The sequence below is a fragment of the Somniosus microcephalus genome, unplaced genomic scaffold, assembly GCF_052327205.1.
Source record: "Somniosus microcephalus isolate GS21.2 unplaced genomic scaffold, FLI_Smic_1.0 unresolved_chr3, whole genome shotgun sequence".
In the NCBI taxonomy this organism is placed as follows: domain Eukaryota; kingdom Metazoa; phylum Chordata; class Chondrichthyes; order Squaliformes; family Somniosidae; genus Somniosus; species Somniosus microcephalus.
In genome coordinates this window covers 66,756,186-66,774,302 of record NW_028225181.1, presented here as the reverse complement: position 1 = coordinate 66,774,302, position 18,117 = coordinate 66,756,186, and the positions used below count along the sequence as shown (strand labels likewise).

At 47.5% G+C, this 18,117-nt stretch overlaps 1 protein-coding gene across 1 annotated transcript in view; it reads left to right on the top strand.

Annotated features, from left to right (window-relative positions):
- LOC147091821 (uncharacterized) overlaps positions 1–3,957 on the top strand; it is a 171,515-nt gene extending 167,558 nt beyond the window's left edge. The window contains 1 exon segment of the mRNA XM_085976626.1: positions 2,734–3,957. Coding sequence (XP_085832752.1) covers positions 2,734–3,844 — 1,111 coding nt within the window. The 3' untranslated portion in view covers positions 3,845–3,957.
- The last annotated feature ends 14,160 nt before the right edge of the window (positions 3,958–18,117 follow it).

Genomic DNA, 18,117 nt, shown 5'->3' with positions numbered 1-18,117 from the left:
GCCCTGTCTAATCTAATCCCATTTTCCAGCATTTGGTCTGTAGCCTTGTATGCTATGGCATTTCAAGTGCTTATCCAAATGCTTCTTGAATGTTATGAGGGTTCCTGCCTCTACCACCCTTTCAGGCAGTGAGCTCCAGATTCCAACCACCCTCTGGGTGAAAAAGTTCTTCCTCAAATCCCCTCTAAACCTCCTGCCCCTTACCTTGACTCTATGCCCCCTTGTTATCGACCCCTCTACTGAGGGAAAAGGTTCCTTTCTATCTACCCTATCTATGCCCCTCATAATTTTGTACACCTCAATCAGGTCCCCCCTCAGCCTTCTCTGCTCCAAGGAAAACAACCCCAGCCTGTCCAGTCTTTCTTCATAGCTGAAGCGCTCCAGCCCAGGTAACATCCTGGTGAATCTCCTCTGCACCCTCTCCAAAGCAATCACATCCTTCCGATAGTGTGGCGACCAGAACTGTACACAGTATTCCAGCTGTGGCCTAACCAGCGTTTTGTACAGCTCCATCATAACCTCCCTGCTCTTATATTCTATGCCTCGGCTAATGAAGGCAAGTATCCCATATGCCTTTTTAACCACCTTATCCACCTGTTCTGCTGCCTTCAGGGATCTATGTACATGCACACCAAGGTTCCTCTGTCTTTCCTAGGGTCCTACCATTCATTGTGTATTCCCTTGCCTTAGCCCCTCCAAAATGCATCACCTCACACTTTTCAGGGTTAATTTCCATTTGCCACTGTTCTGCCCATCTGACCAACCCATCTATATCGTCCTGCAGACTGAAGCTACCCTCCTCGCTATTTACCACCCCACCAATTTTCATGTCCTCTGCAAACTTACTGATCATACCTTTTACATTCACATCCAAATCATTAATGTAGACCACAAACAGCAAGGGACCCAGTACCGATCCCTGCGGTACCCCACTGGACACAGGCTTCCAGTCACAAAAACAACCTTCGACCATCACCTTCTGCCACTAAGCCAGTTTTGGATCCAATGTGCCAAGGCACCCTGGATCCCATGGGCTCTTACCTTCTTGGCCAGTCTCCTATGCGGGACTTTATCGAAAGCCTTACTGAAATCCATGTATGCCACATCCACTGCACTACCCTCATCCACACACCTAGTCACCCCCTCAATTCAATCAAATTGGTCAGACATGATCTTCCCTTGACAAAGCCATGCTGACTATCCCTGATTAATCCTTGCCTCTCCAAGTGGAGACTAATTCTGTCCCTCAGAATTTTTTCCAATAATTTCCCTACCACTGATGTTGGGCTCACTGGCCTGTAATTCCCTGGTTTATCCCTGTGGTAAACCACTGTTAACCTGTACATGCCTGTGTGGTAAACCACTGTTAACCCTGTACAAGTCCAGGCATGTCTCAGCCCCTGGCTCCACCCCTAAGCCCGGGTATAAAGGTGACTCACCACCCTTCCCCCGGGAGCTCTTAGGATGGATTCACTAGCAGAGGCGTGCTCTAGTTCTTAGTCAATAAAAGCCTACTTCATATAAGTCCATCTCGTAGCTTTTGGTATTGTTGATAGTGCATCAATCCCTACTACCCTTCTTGAATAATGGTACTACGTTAGCTGTTCTCCAGTCCTCTGGCACATCCCCTGTGGCCAGAGAGGTTCTGAAAATTTGTGTCAGAGCCCCTGCAATCTCCTCCTTTGCCTCACACAGCAGCCTGGGATACATCTCGTCCGGGCCTGGGGATTTATCCACTTTTAAGCCTGCTAAAACCGTTAGTACCTCCTCCCTCTCGATGCTAATATGTTCAAGTATATCACAGTCCACCTGCCCGATTTCTATGTCTACATCGTCCTTCTCCATAGTGAACGCAGATGCAAAAAATTCATTTAAAACCCCACCTACATCTTCTGGCTCCACACACAGATTGCCACTTTGGTCCCTAATGGGCCCTACTCTTTCCCTAGTTATCCTCTTGCCCTTAATATACTTATAAAACACCTTAGGATTTTCCTTTATTTTGCTCGCCAGTGTTATTTCATGGCCCCTCCTCGCTCTCCTAATGCAATGTAAAAGAGTATTGTTTTAGGAACAAGTATTTCTGTACAGGCTTTTAATCCAGTTTACATCTACAGATTTGTTTTAATTCATTCTTGGGATGTGGGTGTCGCTCGCAAGAGCAGCAAATATTGCCAATCCCCAGTTTCCTGTTGAGAAGGGGGTGGTGAGTCGCCTTCTTGAACTACTGCAGTCCGTGTGGTGAAGGTATTCCCACAATGTTGTTCGGTAAGGAGTTCCAGGATTATGACCCAGCAACGATGAATATATCTGAGTCAGGATGATGTGTGACTTGGAGGGAAACTTGGATGTGATGGTGCTCCCATACAACAGCTGCCCTTGTCCTTCTAGGTGGTGGAGGTTGCGGGTTTTGGAGGTTTTATCAAAGTTCTGGTCGAGTTGCAGATGTATAAAGTTCCTTTCCTTCGCCCCCTCCCCCTCCCACCTCCCTCTCTCTCTCCCCTCCCATAGAGGCCAGAGTCTTGTGTAGGCCCAGACCAGGTGGCGGATTCCCTTCCCTGAAGGACGTTAGTGAACCAGTTGGGTTTTTATGACAATCCGGCAGCTTTCATGGTCACTTTTTTCTAGTGCCGGTCCCACAAATGACCAGATTCACTGAGCTCAATTTCACAACCTGCCTTTGTTTTCTTGTGGGTTGTCTCTCACGCTCCCTGTTTTAAATTAATTTTACAGGGCACTGGAAGGTGAGGATTTACAGACGGTAAGCTCAAACCAAACATCACTTCAAGATCTGACAGTCACTCGACTCATCGGATCTGAATATCACCGGCCTCTGAACATGGAAGCAAAAAGCATCGTTCACAGCGGGGAGAAACCGTACACGTGTTCTGCGTGTGGCCGAGGCTTCAGGCATCCCTCTGGCCTATCGAGACACAAGCGCATTCACACTGGGCAGAGGGCGTTCACCTGCTCTGAGTGTGGGAAGGGATTCACTAATTCATCCAACCTGCTGACACACCAGCATGTTCACACTGGAGAGAGACCATTCACCTGCTCCGAGTGTGGGAAGGGATTCACTAATTCATCCAACCTGCTGACACACCAGCGTGTTCACACTGGAGAGAGGCCGTTCACCTGCTCTGAGTGTGGGAAGGGATTCACTCAGTTATCCAACCTGCTGAGACACCAGCGAGTTCAAACTGATGAGAGAACTTTTAACTGCTCGGACTGTGGGAAGTGCTTTAAAACTTCTTGGGAACTGATACGCCATCAACGTGTTCACACTGACGAGAGACCGTTCAGGTGCTCTCACTGCGGGACTGGGTTCAGGCAGTCATCTGAGCTCACTATACACCAGCGCACTCACACTGGGGAGAGGCCGTTCACCTGCCCTGAGTGTGGGAAGGGATTCACTAGTTCAACCCACCTGCTGACACACCAGCGAGTTCACACTGATGAGAGACCTTTCAAATGCCCAGACTGTGTGAAGTGCTTTAAAAGTTCCAGGGAAGTGATACGCCATCAACGTGTTCACACTGATGAGAGACCGTTCAGGTGCTCTCGCTGCGGGTCTGGGTTCAGGCGATCATCTGAGCTCACTATACACCAGCGCACTCACACTGGGGAGAGGCCGTTCACCTGCTCGGAGTGTGGGAAGGGATTCACTAATTCATCCCACCTGATGACACACCAGCGAGCTCACACTGGGGAGAGGCCGTTCACCTGCTCGGAGTGTGGGAAGGGATTCACTCGCTCATCCAACCTGCTGACACACCAGCGAGTTCACAAGTGACTGCAGGGGTTGGATTCTGTTGTTGCTGCTGTTAGTCACATCCAGGACTGAACCATGTTCATTCTGACAGGTGGGGATTGTTTCTGCTGATGTTAATAACTCCAGGAACTGGGCTGGAGTTTAATATTCTGGATAGATGTCAAATAAACCAGCTTTGTTTTAAACACATTGTAGATCTTTGTCTTTCCCACCTGAGTGTTTAGCATCACCTGGCTGGAGCTCAGAAAGGACAATCTTGGGGAGGATCGTACGGCGGGAACAGAACTCCAGTCTGGACACAGTCCTTCAGGGCCACACTGAGAGGGGCAAACAGCACTTTGGTCTTTCTTGTCTCTCTCCACTGAAAGCTAAGTTGCCGTGTGGGTTAATCTCGAGGCGTGTGTGAAACGTGTCCCAGCCAATCTTTGCCATGGTTCAGAGCTCCTAGGCACGGAACAGAAGGCTCCTTTAGGAATGTACCCCAGTGCTTTTTTTTTTAATGGCCTTATTAACCTGTGTTGCTGCTTTTAGTGATTTGTGTATCTGTGTCCCTGGATCCCTCTGCTCCTCCAGCCCATTTAGACTCGAGGGGAAATTCGGTGGCACCCCCTTTGGGCCGCTAACGTCACCGGGGCTAATTTTAGCCCCCTGAAAAAGTTAGTGCCCCTGCACATTAAATTCAGTGGTAGCACCCCAAGCAGGAGGCGGGGTGCTAGTGGAAGTGCTCCCCTCCCTCTTGAGGCGCTACCAGTGAATTTCACGGTGCTTCGTGTATCAGCGCCACGCTCGCCGGCACATAGTACCGCGTCATAGCAGACCTCCCTCCCTGATTAAAGCGGAGGGGCCTAGCACTGCGCACACCGGGGCCCTGCTGGACCACCGGGGAGCGGGGTGGCGGATCAAGAGGAGCGCCCGACAGCGATCACGGCCGACACCCCGAAGAAGAAAGGGGAAGGGGGCAGGTGCTCGCAGTTGGCCAAAATAAAAAGTTGCCGCCTGACACCTGCCCTTTAAGTGGTGTCGCCGTGGCTGCAGGAACGACCCCTGACGCTGTCGGACATATCGTCCGGCGATAGGTCAGGGGTTGCAGCCGGGGTGCTGTGCACGGCGATGACGTCATTGCCGGCAGTGCAGTGCCGCGGGGCGCAACCAGCTGCCGCCGCCGCTAACCTTCCACTGAATATCACAGGAGGCACAAAGCAACACAATTTCACCCCCTTGTCCAAGTCATGTGTGGCCTCCTCATTCTTCCCACCAAAACACACCACCTCACACTGATCTACAGTGAAATTCATTAACACACTACCTCACACTGATCTATAGTGACATTCATTAACACACCACTTCACACTGACTTATAGTGACATTCATTAACACACCACCTCTCACTGATCTTTTGTGAAATTCATTTTCCAATTACACCCCCATGCTGAAATTTTTTCATGGCTTCTTGCATTTTGTCTTCCTCAGTATTAACTCTACCTTTTTTGGTGTTATCGACAAACTTTGAAATTGTTCTTATGATTCCCGAGTCCAAATCATTTATGAACAACAGTGATCCCAGCACAAATCCCTGTGGAACACCATTGTACCTGAACTCTTAAATCGCTCTGCTCCTCTGCTTTTAAAGTTTTACGTAAGAACATAAGAATTATGAGCAGGAGTATGTCACACGGCCCCTCGAGCCTGCTCCGCCATTCAGTAAGATCATGACTGATCATTGACCTCAGCACCACTTTCTCACCCGATCACCATATCCCTTGATTCCCCTAGAGTCCAAATATCTAACTATCTCAGCCTTGAATATACTCAAAGACTCAGCATTCACAGCCCTCTGGGGCAGAGAATTCCAAAGATTCACAACCCTCTGAGTGAAGAAATTCCTCCTTATCTCAGTCTTAAATGGCCGACCACTTATCCTGAGATTATGCCCCTTAGTTGTACACACTCCAGCCAGGGGAAACAGCCTCTCATCATCTACCCTGTCGATATCCCTCAAAATCTTGTATGTTGCAACTTAAAATGTACATTTCCCCTCATTTTTCCTCCCAAAATGTATCACTTCACATATCTCTACACTAAATTTCAGCTGACTTCTACCTGACTTCTACCTGTTCAATCTACTAACCCATGTATATCACACTGAAATCACTCTTCACAGTTCCCCACACTCCCTATTGTAGTCTCATCTAGATATTTTGATCTTGTGCTCCATAAACTATCCATGCTGCCCCACTCCCTTTAATACCATGAACCTTAACTTGTCCTCCCACTTTTAAAGCTTTGTGTATCTGAGCCGCTTGTTTCCTACAATACAACACTGTCAGTGACTACACTTCCAAAGTACTTCATTGGCTGTGAAGCACATTGCGACGTCCTGAGGTGGTGAAAGGTGCTATATAAATGCAAGTCTTTCTTTCTTGTAGGTTTTCGAGATATTAACATAAAAGCTAAAATTCATTGTCATGAAGTGTGTCATGTAATATGCATTATGGGAAAGAGAAGTTTAGTCTGAGTTAGAAACTCAAACCGGTGTTTCACTGCAGAGAGATCGCCATGGCAACACTGATGAGACATTCCATTCACTGAATCGACTGGTTGGAATCTGTAATCAGATCAGGGGAAAAACAGGTTTTGTCTGTTATTAAACACAATATAAGCTTAAAGCAGAGTGAGTAGTAGAATAGTTTAAATTATAATGTGTGCTGTTCATATGTATATTTGTGAAACTATAAGAAATAACAATTAACAGCAGGAATGGTAGTTTAGGGATGATGAGAACATAAGAAACAGGAGCAGGAGTAGGCCAATCGGCCCCCCGAGCCCGCTCCGCCACTCAACAAGATCATGGCTGATCCGATCCTAACCGCCAATCCACTATGACAGGACTATCTCCTGAATCTAACAGAATTAGACACACGAAACAGGAGCAGGATCAGGCTACCTGGGCCCGCTCCGCTACCCACAGAGCCATGACCGATCCGCACCTAAACTCATGTCCAAATTCCTGCCCGCTCCCCGTAACCCTTAATTCCCTTTTCTTCTAGGAAACTGTCTATTTCTGTTTTAAATTTATGTAATGATGTAGCTTCGACAGCTTTTTGGGGCAGCATATTCCATGGACCTACCACCCTCTGAGTGAAGTAGTTCCTCCTCATCTCAGTTTTGAAAGAGCAGCAGAACATTACTGAAGGAAAGTAACTGTTGGGAATCAGGGAATGTGTCCTTGTAAATCACAGATTAGCGAACTTCCAGCTGTCTTTTCCTTGCTTCCTGCCAAAACCCAGCAGAGAAGACAAAGAAGAGTCAGGTGCCAGAGATGGATCACTGCAGGGTATAAAAGTGAGGGGAAACTGATGTAAGGGGGCAGTTGGGACTGGAGATCAAGCTCAGGGCACCTGAGGTTCCATCCAGCGAGCTGACCTCATGTAATGTTAGTGGGGGTGGTATACAGACCTCCAAACAGTAATGCAGAAGTTCGGGATTGCATTAAATGGGAAATTAGAGATGCGTGCAATAAGGGCACAGCAGTTATCATGGGTTAATTTAATCTACATATAGATTGGGCTAACCAAATTAGTAACAATACTGTGGAGGAGGAATTCCTGGACTGTATACAGGATGGTTTTCTGGACCAATATGTCGAGGAATCAACTAGAGATCATGCCATCTTAGACTGGGTATTATGTAATGAGAAAGGATTAAGTAGCAATCTTGTTGTGCGAGGCCCTTTGGGTCAGAGCGAACATAATATGATAGAATTCTTCATTAAGATGGAGAGTGAAGTATTTGACTCGGAGACTAGGGTCCTGAATTTAAATAAAGGAAACTACGATGGTCTGAGGAGCGAGTTGGGTAGGATTGATTGGGGAATGTCACTCAAAGGGTTGATGGTGGATAGGCAATGGCAAACATTCAAAAATCGCATGGATGAACTACAGAATTTGATCATCCCTGTTTGGCATAACAATAAAACAAAAAAGGTGACTCAACTGTGGCTAACAAGGGTAATTAGGGATCGCATAGGATCCAAGGAGAGGACATACAAGCTGGCCAGAAAAATCAGTAAACCTGAGGATTGGGAGCAGTTTAGGATTCAGCAAAGGAGGACAAAGGAATTAATTAAGAGGGGGAAAATAGAGTATGAGAGTAAGCTTTCAGGGAACATCAAAACTGACTGTAAAAGCTTTAATAGATACTATCTGGAGTGCCCGGCGGTGCCGAGGCTTTTTCGAGGGCATGTTGTTGTTGGAAGAGAGAGAGAGCGACTGGGGGGGGGGAGGGGGTGAAGAGAGGGGGGTGGTGGGGGGGGAGAGGGGGTGGAGGGAAAGGGGGGGGAGAGGGAGGGAGGGAGTGAGGGGAGGAGGAGGAGGGGGGAGGGGGAAGGAGACAGTGAGGGAAGGAGGAAGAAACCGGGCAGTCCAGACTAAAGATGGCGCTGTTCGGGCCCACAGTGAAGTTCTGCCATGATCAAAGATGGCGTCACGAGGTAATTGCCGTGCCGCCAGGATCAAACATGGCGCTGTTGTTTCGCTACATTGAACTGCTGCCAGGATGAAAGATGGCCGGGCCCAGTTGCCGGGGTAACCTTCCTCCCCTCCCGATCTCGAGAGCCGGTTGCCGGGTTAAACATTTCCCCCCCTTCCGAACCCGTGCCCCGCTCTCCCAAGAGCCCCGCCCCCCCGCCCGAGCCGGCGATGTCTCCGGGGAGCTCCGTGCCACCCCACGCACTGACATGGCCCCGCCCTCCCGAGTTGGCTTCAAGCGAGCCGGCTTGAAGACCGCCGAGCGGGGAAGAGAGAGAGACGGGCGCAACCGCCCAGGAGACCCCGTGCTCCCGCCTGAGTCAGTGGACGCGGGAGCGACGAGACGGGGGGGACCGAGGAGATGGGGGGGAACGGGGGGGACCAAAGCGGGGGGTGGGGGGTGAGGGGTAGGAGGAGCTTGCCACAAAACAATTGCCTACGGTCCAGCATAGCTGGCAACAGACGCCCAGGCTTTGAGGCCTACCTGCAAAAACGGGGAAATGTAGGAAAATTAATGAGATTAGATAAAAGATTTAGAAAGTAATTAACTTTTTTTAATACAATATGTGTTTTAAAAGCAACTTTTTTTTTAAATGCGCAGAAAGCGGGAAAAAAATGAAAAGTTTGGAATCAAGATGGTGGAGACTCACCTCAGTTCAGAACAATAAGGCCCGCCCACACACGCACCGATTGGTCGACCGTCAGGTCACCGAAGCGTAGGATTGGTCAATCGTCCCATCACTCGACTATAGGAGGGCCCGCCCGCGCGTGCCAGGAACCCGCCCCCGCCACGCAGCGATTGGTCGACCGTCGGGTCGCTCGACCGTACGATTGGTCGGCCTCGACGTCACTCAATGCTAATGAGCAGATAAAGAGTGGAATTTTGAACGTTTTTTGGAGACCGCGGGCACAATTTTTGTCTCACCGAACCGTAAATATGCTTACGACCGTTCTGGAATCGTAAGCTTCCTTTTGATTTAACACACGTGGAGGTACGCTCTATAACTTGAGAGTGTATAGCTGGACAGACAGACAGACGGAATGACAGACAGAAGAACCGCTTTATATATATAGATAGATGTGAAGAGAAAAAGATTGGTGAAGTCAAGCGTAGGTCCCTTGCAGTCAGAATCAGGGGAATTTATAATAGGGAACAAAGAAATGGCAGGCCAATTAAATACATACTTTGGTTCTGTCTTCACAAAGGAGGACACTATTCAAAAAAGGTGGTAGAGAGAAAACTGAGAATTATAAACCGGTAAGCCTGATATCGGTAGTGGGGGAAATGCTAGAGTCCATTATAAAGATGTAATAGCAGAGCACTTGGATAACAGTGACAGGATCGGACAAAGTCAACATGGATTTACAAAAGGTAAATCGTGCTTGACTAATCTACTGGAATTTTCCTAGGATGTAACTGGTAGTAGATAAGGGAGAACCAGTGGATGTGGTGTATTTGGACGTTCAGAAGGCTTTCGATAAGGTCCTGCGTAAGAGATTAGCGGGTAAAGTTATGGTACATGGGATTGGGGACAAGGTACTGACTTGGATAGAGAACTGGTTGGCGGACAGAAAGCAAAGAATTGGAATAAATGGGTCATTTTCCGAGTGGCAGGCAGTGACTAGTGCGGTACCGCAAGGATCGGTCCTACCACCCCAGCTGTTCACAATATATGTTAATGATCTGGACGAGGGAATTGGATGTAATATCTCCAAATTTGCAGACGACACAAAGCTGGGTGGGAGGGTAAGCTGTGAGGAGGATGTCGTGAAACTCCAGTACGATTTGGACAGGTTGGGTGATTGGGCAGAAACATGGCAAATGCACTATAATGTGGATAAATGTGAGGTTATCCACTTTGGTGGCAAAAACAGGAAGGCAGATTATTAAGAACATAAGTGTTGTGTATGTACCTTTAAGGGAATAACTGGTCTCAGACTGCAGTACCAGCAGTGACCACCCCTGTATAAAAGGCCCTAGCAGGCTTCTGTAGTTTCAGTTTCCAGGTTGTCTCCATTCAGTAAAGACTTGTTATAATCAACTCCTGCAGTCCATGTCTCAATTATACACGGACATAATACTGGCGACGAGTAAGAAACAAACTTACCTGCAACTTGGCAGCACCTCAGACGACGTCATTGAAGGTCGAAGCCAGAAGAAAGAAAAAAATAATAATAATCCAAAGAAACTCGAGAAACGGGCGTCGACCGTGGGCAACCGCCCTCCAAATCATCGAATTGAAACGTGCAGGAGAGACTGTCGAGAACCAGGCTTGGTCTCCAGTCTGTGGTTTCCCAGCTAATCGGGCTGGTGGCAGGTAGTGCACTGATCCTTCCTGGGCTGCGGCGGGCTAGAGCTCGATCGGGTGGCTCTGCAATGGGGCCGGGCAGCGAGTCGGGAAGCAGAGAGAGAGAGGGTGGAGCACACAGGGCGCGGCCGGTGCTTCGCAGCCGGGCAGCGTTCGGACCTAAAGAGGGAGGGAAGTGTCCCAGAGGGTCCGCTCCACAACGGGAACGGTTCTTCAATTAACGGAGCAAATATTGAAGCGCGATAGAAAAATAAAAATACCGCGGAGAGCGGCGTTGGCAGCAGAGGCAGCGGCGGGAAAGTGCAGGAGGCGCCATCTTAACTCAGCGGGGAAGAAGGAAAAGCACGGGAGGCACCATTTTGATCCATCGGGGACGAAGGCAAAGCGTGGGAGGCGCCATCTTAGATTTTCAAGATGCCAAAGACTGGCGATATCACTGCCTTCGATAATGCAATAGAAGACTGGACCACGTATGAGGAAAGAGTCGAGGTATATTGCGAGGCAAACGAAATAGCCGATGAGAAAAAGGCATCGGTATTGCTAAATTTAATGGGCGCAAGAACATACGGCCTATTGCGGGACCTGATTACTCCAGCCAAGCCGAAGGCGAAGAGTTTTAACGAAATTGTTGCTATCCTACAGGAACACCTAAATCCTACACCGCTGCTGATAGCAGAAAGATTTAAATTCCACAGGAGAAACCAGCATAAAAATGAGAGCAATGCTGATTACCTTACGGAACTACGCAAGCTATCAAAGCACTGCCAGTTCAGAGCAGGACTGGCAGATACCTTACGGGACAAATTTGTCTGTGGACTCCTGAGTGAAGGAACCCAGAAGAGGTTACTCTCAGAGAAAGAGCTGATGCTAGATAAGGCTTTCAGCGTGGCAGTATCGTACGAAGCAGCAGCAAGGGGAGCTGCGGAAATACAACAAAAGCCACAGGAATACGGCACCCATGAAATGACACGGGGATTTGCAAAATGTTATCGCTGCGGCAGAACAAACTATGACCAGAAGGACTGCTGGTCCAAGGACAAAATATGCAGGCATTGCGGAAAGATGGGACACATTGCACGAGTTTGCAGGTTTGGGAAGAAGACCAACGACAACAAAAAGGCTACTAAGGAACCGCACAGGAAAGTACAAAAGATGACGGACAGTAGTTCCGAAGACCAGATGAGCGATGGTGAATCCGGGAACAAGAGACTAAGCTGTCTCAAACTTCACAACGTAATCGCAAAAGAGGATCATCGAACCATTTGGGTCACCCTCACGATAGCAGGGTCCCAAGTCAAAATGCAATTGGATACAGGATCAGCTCTAACCGTCATGAATCGACGAGACTATGAGCGGCTATTCTCTCACATACCCTTGAGAGAGACATCCATTGTCTTGAGGACGTATACGGGGCAAAAAGTATACTCCAGAGGAAAAATAAGGGTGCCTGTCGAATACAACGGCAAGAAAATATGGAAATTGTATCTCTACATTCTGCAAGATGGTGGACCACCATTATTGGGACGTGAATGGATCAGAAAGATAAGTTTAGACTGGCACTCCATTCAGGCACTGACGGTGGCTGGTAAAAAGGATGACGACGTCACTCCTGGACGATTGTCAACAATCTTAGCTGACACCAAAGAGGTATTTCAACAAGAACTGAGCACTCTTAAAGGCGTAACCGCCTCGATAAAAATAGAGGAGAATGCAATTCCCAAGTTTTTCAAAGCAAGACCGGTACCATATGCAATTCACCCAGCCGCCGAGGCAGAGCTGGAGAATCTGGAGAAGGCAGGCATGTTATCTAAGGTAGACTGGAGCGAGTGGGCGACACCCATCATTCCTGTCATGAAGAAAATGTTAAACAATAAGTCTGAGGAGCCAAGGAAGGTTTGCATCTGTGGGGACTTCAAGGTGACGGTGAACCCAGTCCTTCACACAGTACAATATCCTCTTCAAGGATAGAAGATATCTTCGCCTCATTATCTGGAGGGAAGCGTTTTACAAAAATTTACCTAGCACAAGCATATTTGCAGATGGAGGTTGAAGAATCCTCTAGGAAGTATCTCACGATATACACTCACAAAGGTCTTTACCAGTATAATCGACTGGTATTCGGAGTAGCATCAGCTCCGGCGATATGGCAAAGAGCGATGGAACAAGTCCTGCAAGGGATTCCGGGGACTCAGTGTTACTTGGACGACATCCTAGTGACAGGTGAAGATGACAGTGAACACCTTGCCAACCTAGAGCAGGTGCTCACTAGACTACGTGAACATGGGCTACGAGCCAATCGCCCTAAGTGCGAGTATTTTAAGAAACAGATATCGTATTGTGGCCACGTGATTGATGAAGTGGGGTTGCATAAGTCCCCTGACAAAATTGAAGTGGTAGTTAAGGCTCCAGCGCCTGAAAATGTGTCGCAACTGAGGTCATTCCTCGGATTGGTGAATTACTACCATAAGATTTTGCCGAATTTGTCCACAATTCTGCATCCACTGAACGCCCTACTACGAACGGGAGTAGCATGGAAATGGAGCGATGAATGTAAGCGGGCCTTTCAGAAGAGTAAGGACCTAATCACTTCAAGAGAAGTATTGGCTCACTACAACCCATCACTACCGATAAGACTGGCGTGTGATGCGTCTCCCTACGGTGTTGGGGCAGTACTGTCACATAAATTCCTTGATGGTTCAGAGAGGCCGATAGCTTTTGCATCACGCTCGTTAACTTTAGCCGAGCGTAACTACGCCCGGATTGACAGAGAGGCCCTCAGCCTGGTGTGGGGGGTGAAGAAGCTCAATCACTACCTGCACGGTCAGAAATTTACTCTACTAACTGATCATCAACCTCTCATCTCCATTTTCAACCCTCAGAAGGGCGTGCCGATAATGATGGCACAACGGCTACAGAGGTGGTCCCTTTTCCTAGGGGCACACCAATATGACATCGAGTACAAAGGAACTAAACAGCATGGGAATGCTGATGGATTGTTGCGCCTACCGTTGCCGATGGTGGAAGAAGAACTGGCAGTGGATCCAGTGGAGTTATTCCACTCGACTATAGTCGAATGTCTCCCTGTGACGAATGCAAACATAGAAAAGGAAACACGAAATGACCCGACACTCTCCTGGGTCTATGATTTAACGGTGAAGGGATGGCCAGCACATGGCGAACCACTGCTGCCAGCATTCTCGCCGAGAAGAGAACAGCTGTCAGTGTGCAGAGGAACCTTGATATGTGGATCCAGAGTAGTAATCCCACCCAAATTGAAGGATAGAGTGCTCAATGAGCTTCATGAGGGTCATCTGGGAGGGGTAAAAATGAAGAACTTAGCCAGAGCGTTTGTGTGGTGGCCGGGAATCGATAGAGAAATTGAAGAGATGACCAAGAGCTGTACAGGATGCCTGAAGGTCCAAAACGCCCCACCACAAGCCCCTCTACATCCATGGGAGTGGCCCTCATCTGTATGGCAAAGGGTGCACATTGATTTTGCTGGTCCCTTTATGGACTCGATGTTTTTAATTGCGGTGGATGCACATTCAAAGTGGCCAGAGGTAATAAAAATGTCCTCAACCACCACAGAAAAAACTATCACAGTCTTATGAACCATATTCGCCAGGAATGGGCTGCCTGAACAGATTTGCTCTGACAATGGACCACAGTTTGTGTCTGAAGAGTTCCGGAGGTTCTTAAAGAACAATGGTGTTAAGCATTACACATCCGCCCCATATCATCCAGCCACGAATGGATTGGCCGAGAGGTTTGTTCAAACATTCAAGAAGGCTATCAAGGCAATGTGTAATGAAGATATACCCCTACAACACAAGGTGGATAACTTCTTGTTTGCCTACTGGAATGCGACACATGTGGTTACCAACCAAACTCCAGCCATGATGTTCTTCAATCGAAGACTATGATGCCGCTTGGATTTGGTTAAGCCAAATGTCAGAAGAGATGTGGAGAACAGGCAGTTTCAGAATATGAATGAAAGGCCGACCAGGAGTTTTAAGATAGGTCAACCAGTTTTGGCCCGGGACTACCGCACAGAGAAATGGCAGCCAGGAACGATCTGTACATGGCAAGGACCTCTAATGTATACCGTGGACGTTGGAGAGAGCATTGTAAGACGCCATGCTGACCATATTCTAGAGTCACTGGAAAACGTCAACTCCACACCACGATCTGATACACCTGGCGATGAAACCAAAGTACCAATTGCATCTACCGCAGAATCGGTGATATTGGAAGCAGACGAACCAAACAACGACATTGATCCCGACGCAACCTTGTCAGAAGAACCTGATATCCCAAAGAGGCGTTATCCAGACAGAATTAGGAAGCCTCCTCAAAGACTGAACTTATAATTGCTTAACTTCAACCAATGCATCTAGCAACCGTAATTGTAATTGTAATTAGTTATTATTTAGTTGTTAAATGAATGTTATGTACTGTTTATCTAAAAGGGGAGGAATTGTTGTGTATGTACCTTTAAGAGAATAACTGGTCTCAGACTGCAGTACCGGCAGTGACCACCCCTGTATAAAAGGCCCTAGCAGGCTTCTGTATTTTCAGTTTTCAGGTTGTCTCCATTAAGTAAAGGCTTGTTATAATCAACTCCTGCAGTCCGTATCTCAATTATACACGGACATAATAATAAGAACATAAGAAATAGGAGCAGGAGTAGGCCATACGGCCCCTCGGGCCTGCTCTGCCATTCAATAGGATCATGGCTGATCTGAATCTAGTCTCACGTCCACTTCCCTGCCCTCTCCCCGTAACCCCTAATTCCCTTATCTGCCAAGAAAATGTCTATCTCCATTTTAAATTTATTTAATGTTGCAGCTTCCACAGCTCTCTGGGGTAGCAAATTCCAGAGATTTACTACCCTCTGAGTGAAGAAGTTTCTCCTCATCTCAGTTTTGAAAGGGCAGCCCCTTATTCTAAGATTATGCCCCCTAGTTCTAATCTCACCCATCAGTGGAATCATCCTCACCGCATCCACCCGATCAAGCCCCCTCACAATCTTATATGTTTCGATAAGATCACCTCTCATTCTTCTGAACTCCAATGAGTAGAGTCCCAACCTACTCAACCTTTCCTCATATGTCAACCCCCTCATCTCTGGAATCAACCGAGTGAACCTTCTCTGAACCGCCTCGAGAGCAAGTATATATTTTCTTAAATATGGAAACCAAAACTGCACGCAGTATTCCAGGTGTGGCCTCACCAATACCCTGTATAACTGCAGCAAGACTTCCCTGTTTTTATACTCCATCCCCCTTGCAATAAAAGCCAAGGTTCCATTGGCCTTCCTGATCACCTGCTGCACCTGCATACTAACTTTAATGTTTCATGCACCAGGACCCCCAGATCCCTTTGTACTGTAGCACTTTGCAGCTTCTCTCCATTTAGATAATAACTTGCTCTTTGAATTTTTCTGCCAAAGTGCATAACCTCACACTTTCCAACATTATATTGCATCTGCCAAATCTTTGCCCACTCACTTAGCCTGTCTATATCCTTTTGCAGGTTTTTTATGTCCTCCTCACTCACTGCTTTCCCTCCCATCTTTGTATCGTCGGCAAACTTGGATATGTTGCACTCGATCCCTTCCTCCAAATCGTTAATTTAGATTGTAAGTGAAGGTAACCATGCAGGTGCAGCAGGCGGTTAAGAAGGCAAATGGTATGTTGGCCTTCACAGCAAGAGGGTTCGAGTACAAGAACAAGGATGTCTTGCTGCAGTTGTACAGGGCATTGGTGAGACCGCACCTTGAGTATTGTGTGCAGTTTTGGTCAACTTACCTGAGGAAGGATGTTCTTGCCATGGAGGGAGTGCAGCGAAGATTCACCAGGCTGATACATGGGATGGCAGGAGTGACGTATGAGGAGAGATTGTGTCGATTGGGCTTATACTCACTGGAGTATAGAAGATTGAGAGGGGATCTCATCGAAACCTATAAAATTCTGTCAGGTCTGGACAGACTAGATGCAGAAAGGATGTTTCTGATGGCCGGGGAGTCCAGAACCAGGGGTCATAGTCTAAGGATAAGGGGTAAGCCATTTAGGACTGAAATGAGGAGGAATTTCTTCACCCAGAGAGTGGTGAACCTGTGGAATTCTCTGCCAAAGAGGGCGGTGGAGGCCAGTTCATTAAATATATTCAAGAAAGATTTGGATATATTTCTTGAGGCTAAATGGATCAAGGGATATGGGGAGAAGGCAAGGACAGGGTACTGAATTTGGATGATCAGCCATGATCTCATTGAATGGCGGAGCAGGCTCGAAGGGCCGAATGGCCTACTCCTGCTCCTATCTTCTATGTTTCTATGGAAGGGTTCGAGTACAGGAACAAGGATGTCTTGCTGCAGTTGTACAGGGCCTTGGTAAGACCACAGCTTGAGTATTGTGTGCAGTTTTGGTCGCCTTATCTGAGGAAGGATGTTCTTGCCATGGAGGGAGTGCAGCGAAGATTCACCAGACTGATACCTGGGATGGCAGGAATGACGTATGAAGAGAGATTGGGTCGCTGGAGTTTAGAGGAATGAGAGGGGATCTCATTGAAACTTATAAAATTCTAACAGGACTAGACAGACTAGATGCAGGAAGGATGTTCCCGATGGCCATGGCATCCAGAACCAGGGGTCACAGTCTAAGGATAAGGGGTAAGCCATTTAGGACAGAGATGAGGAGGAATTTCTTCACCCAGAGTGTGGTGAGCCTGTGGAAATCTCCACCACAGAAGGCAGTGGAGGCCAATTCATTAAATGTATTCAAGAAGGATTTAGATATATTTCTTAAGGCTAAAGGGATCAAGGGATATGGGGAGAAGGCAGGGACAGGGTACTGAGTTTGGATGATCAGCCATGATCTCATTGAATGGCGGAGCAGGCTTGAGGGGCCGAATGGCCTACTCCTGCTCCTATCTTCTATGTTTCTATGTTTCTAAGTTACTGTGGACACGCGGGACTTGCATGTTTACTCTGATAGAGGATCAATATAAGGTACGGTAGAGGACAGAGGATCTGCTGACCTTATATTTCCGAATAAGGTATTAAAGTTGGTGACGAGACTCTCAGTTCTGCTAATTAATAAGACAAGGCATTAGCTAGAATCTTACACCCCAAAGTCCCTCTGCTCCTCTATACCTTTAAAAGTTTTACCATTTAATGTAGATTTCCTACTTTTTTCTTCCAGCCAAAATGCATCACCTTATAATTCACTGCGTTAAATTTCATTGACATCTACATGCCCCATTCACTAACCTGTGTATTCACACTGAAGTCACTTACAGTCCTCTTCACAGCTTCCCACAATCCCTATTCTGGTCTCATCTGGAGTTTTTGATCTTGTGCTCCATATAGCCAAGCCCATATCATAGAAACATAGAAAAATAGGAGCAGGAGTAGGCCATTCGGCCCTTCGAGCCTGCTCCACCATTCAATATGATCAAGGCTGATCCTCTATCTCAATACCATATTCCCGTTCTCTCCCCATACCCCTTG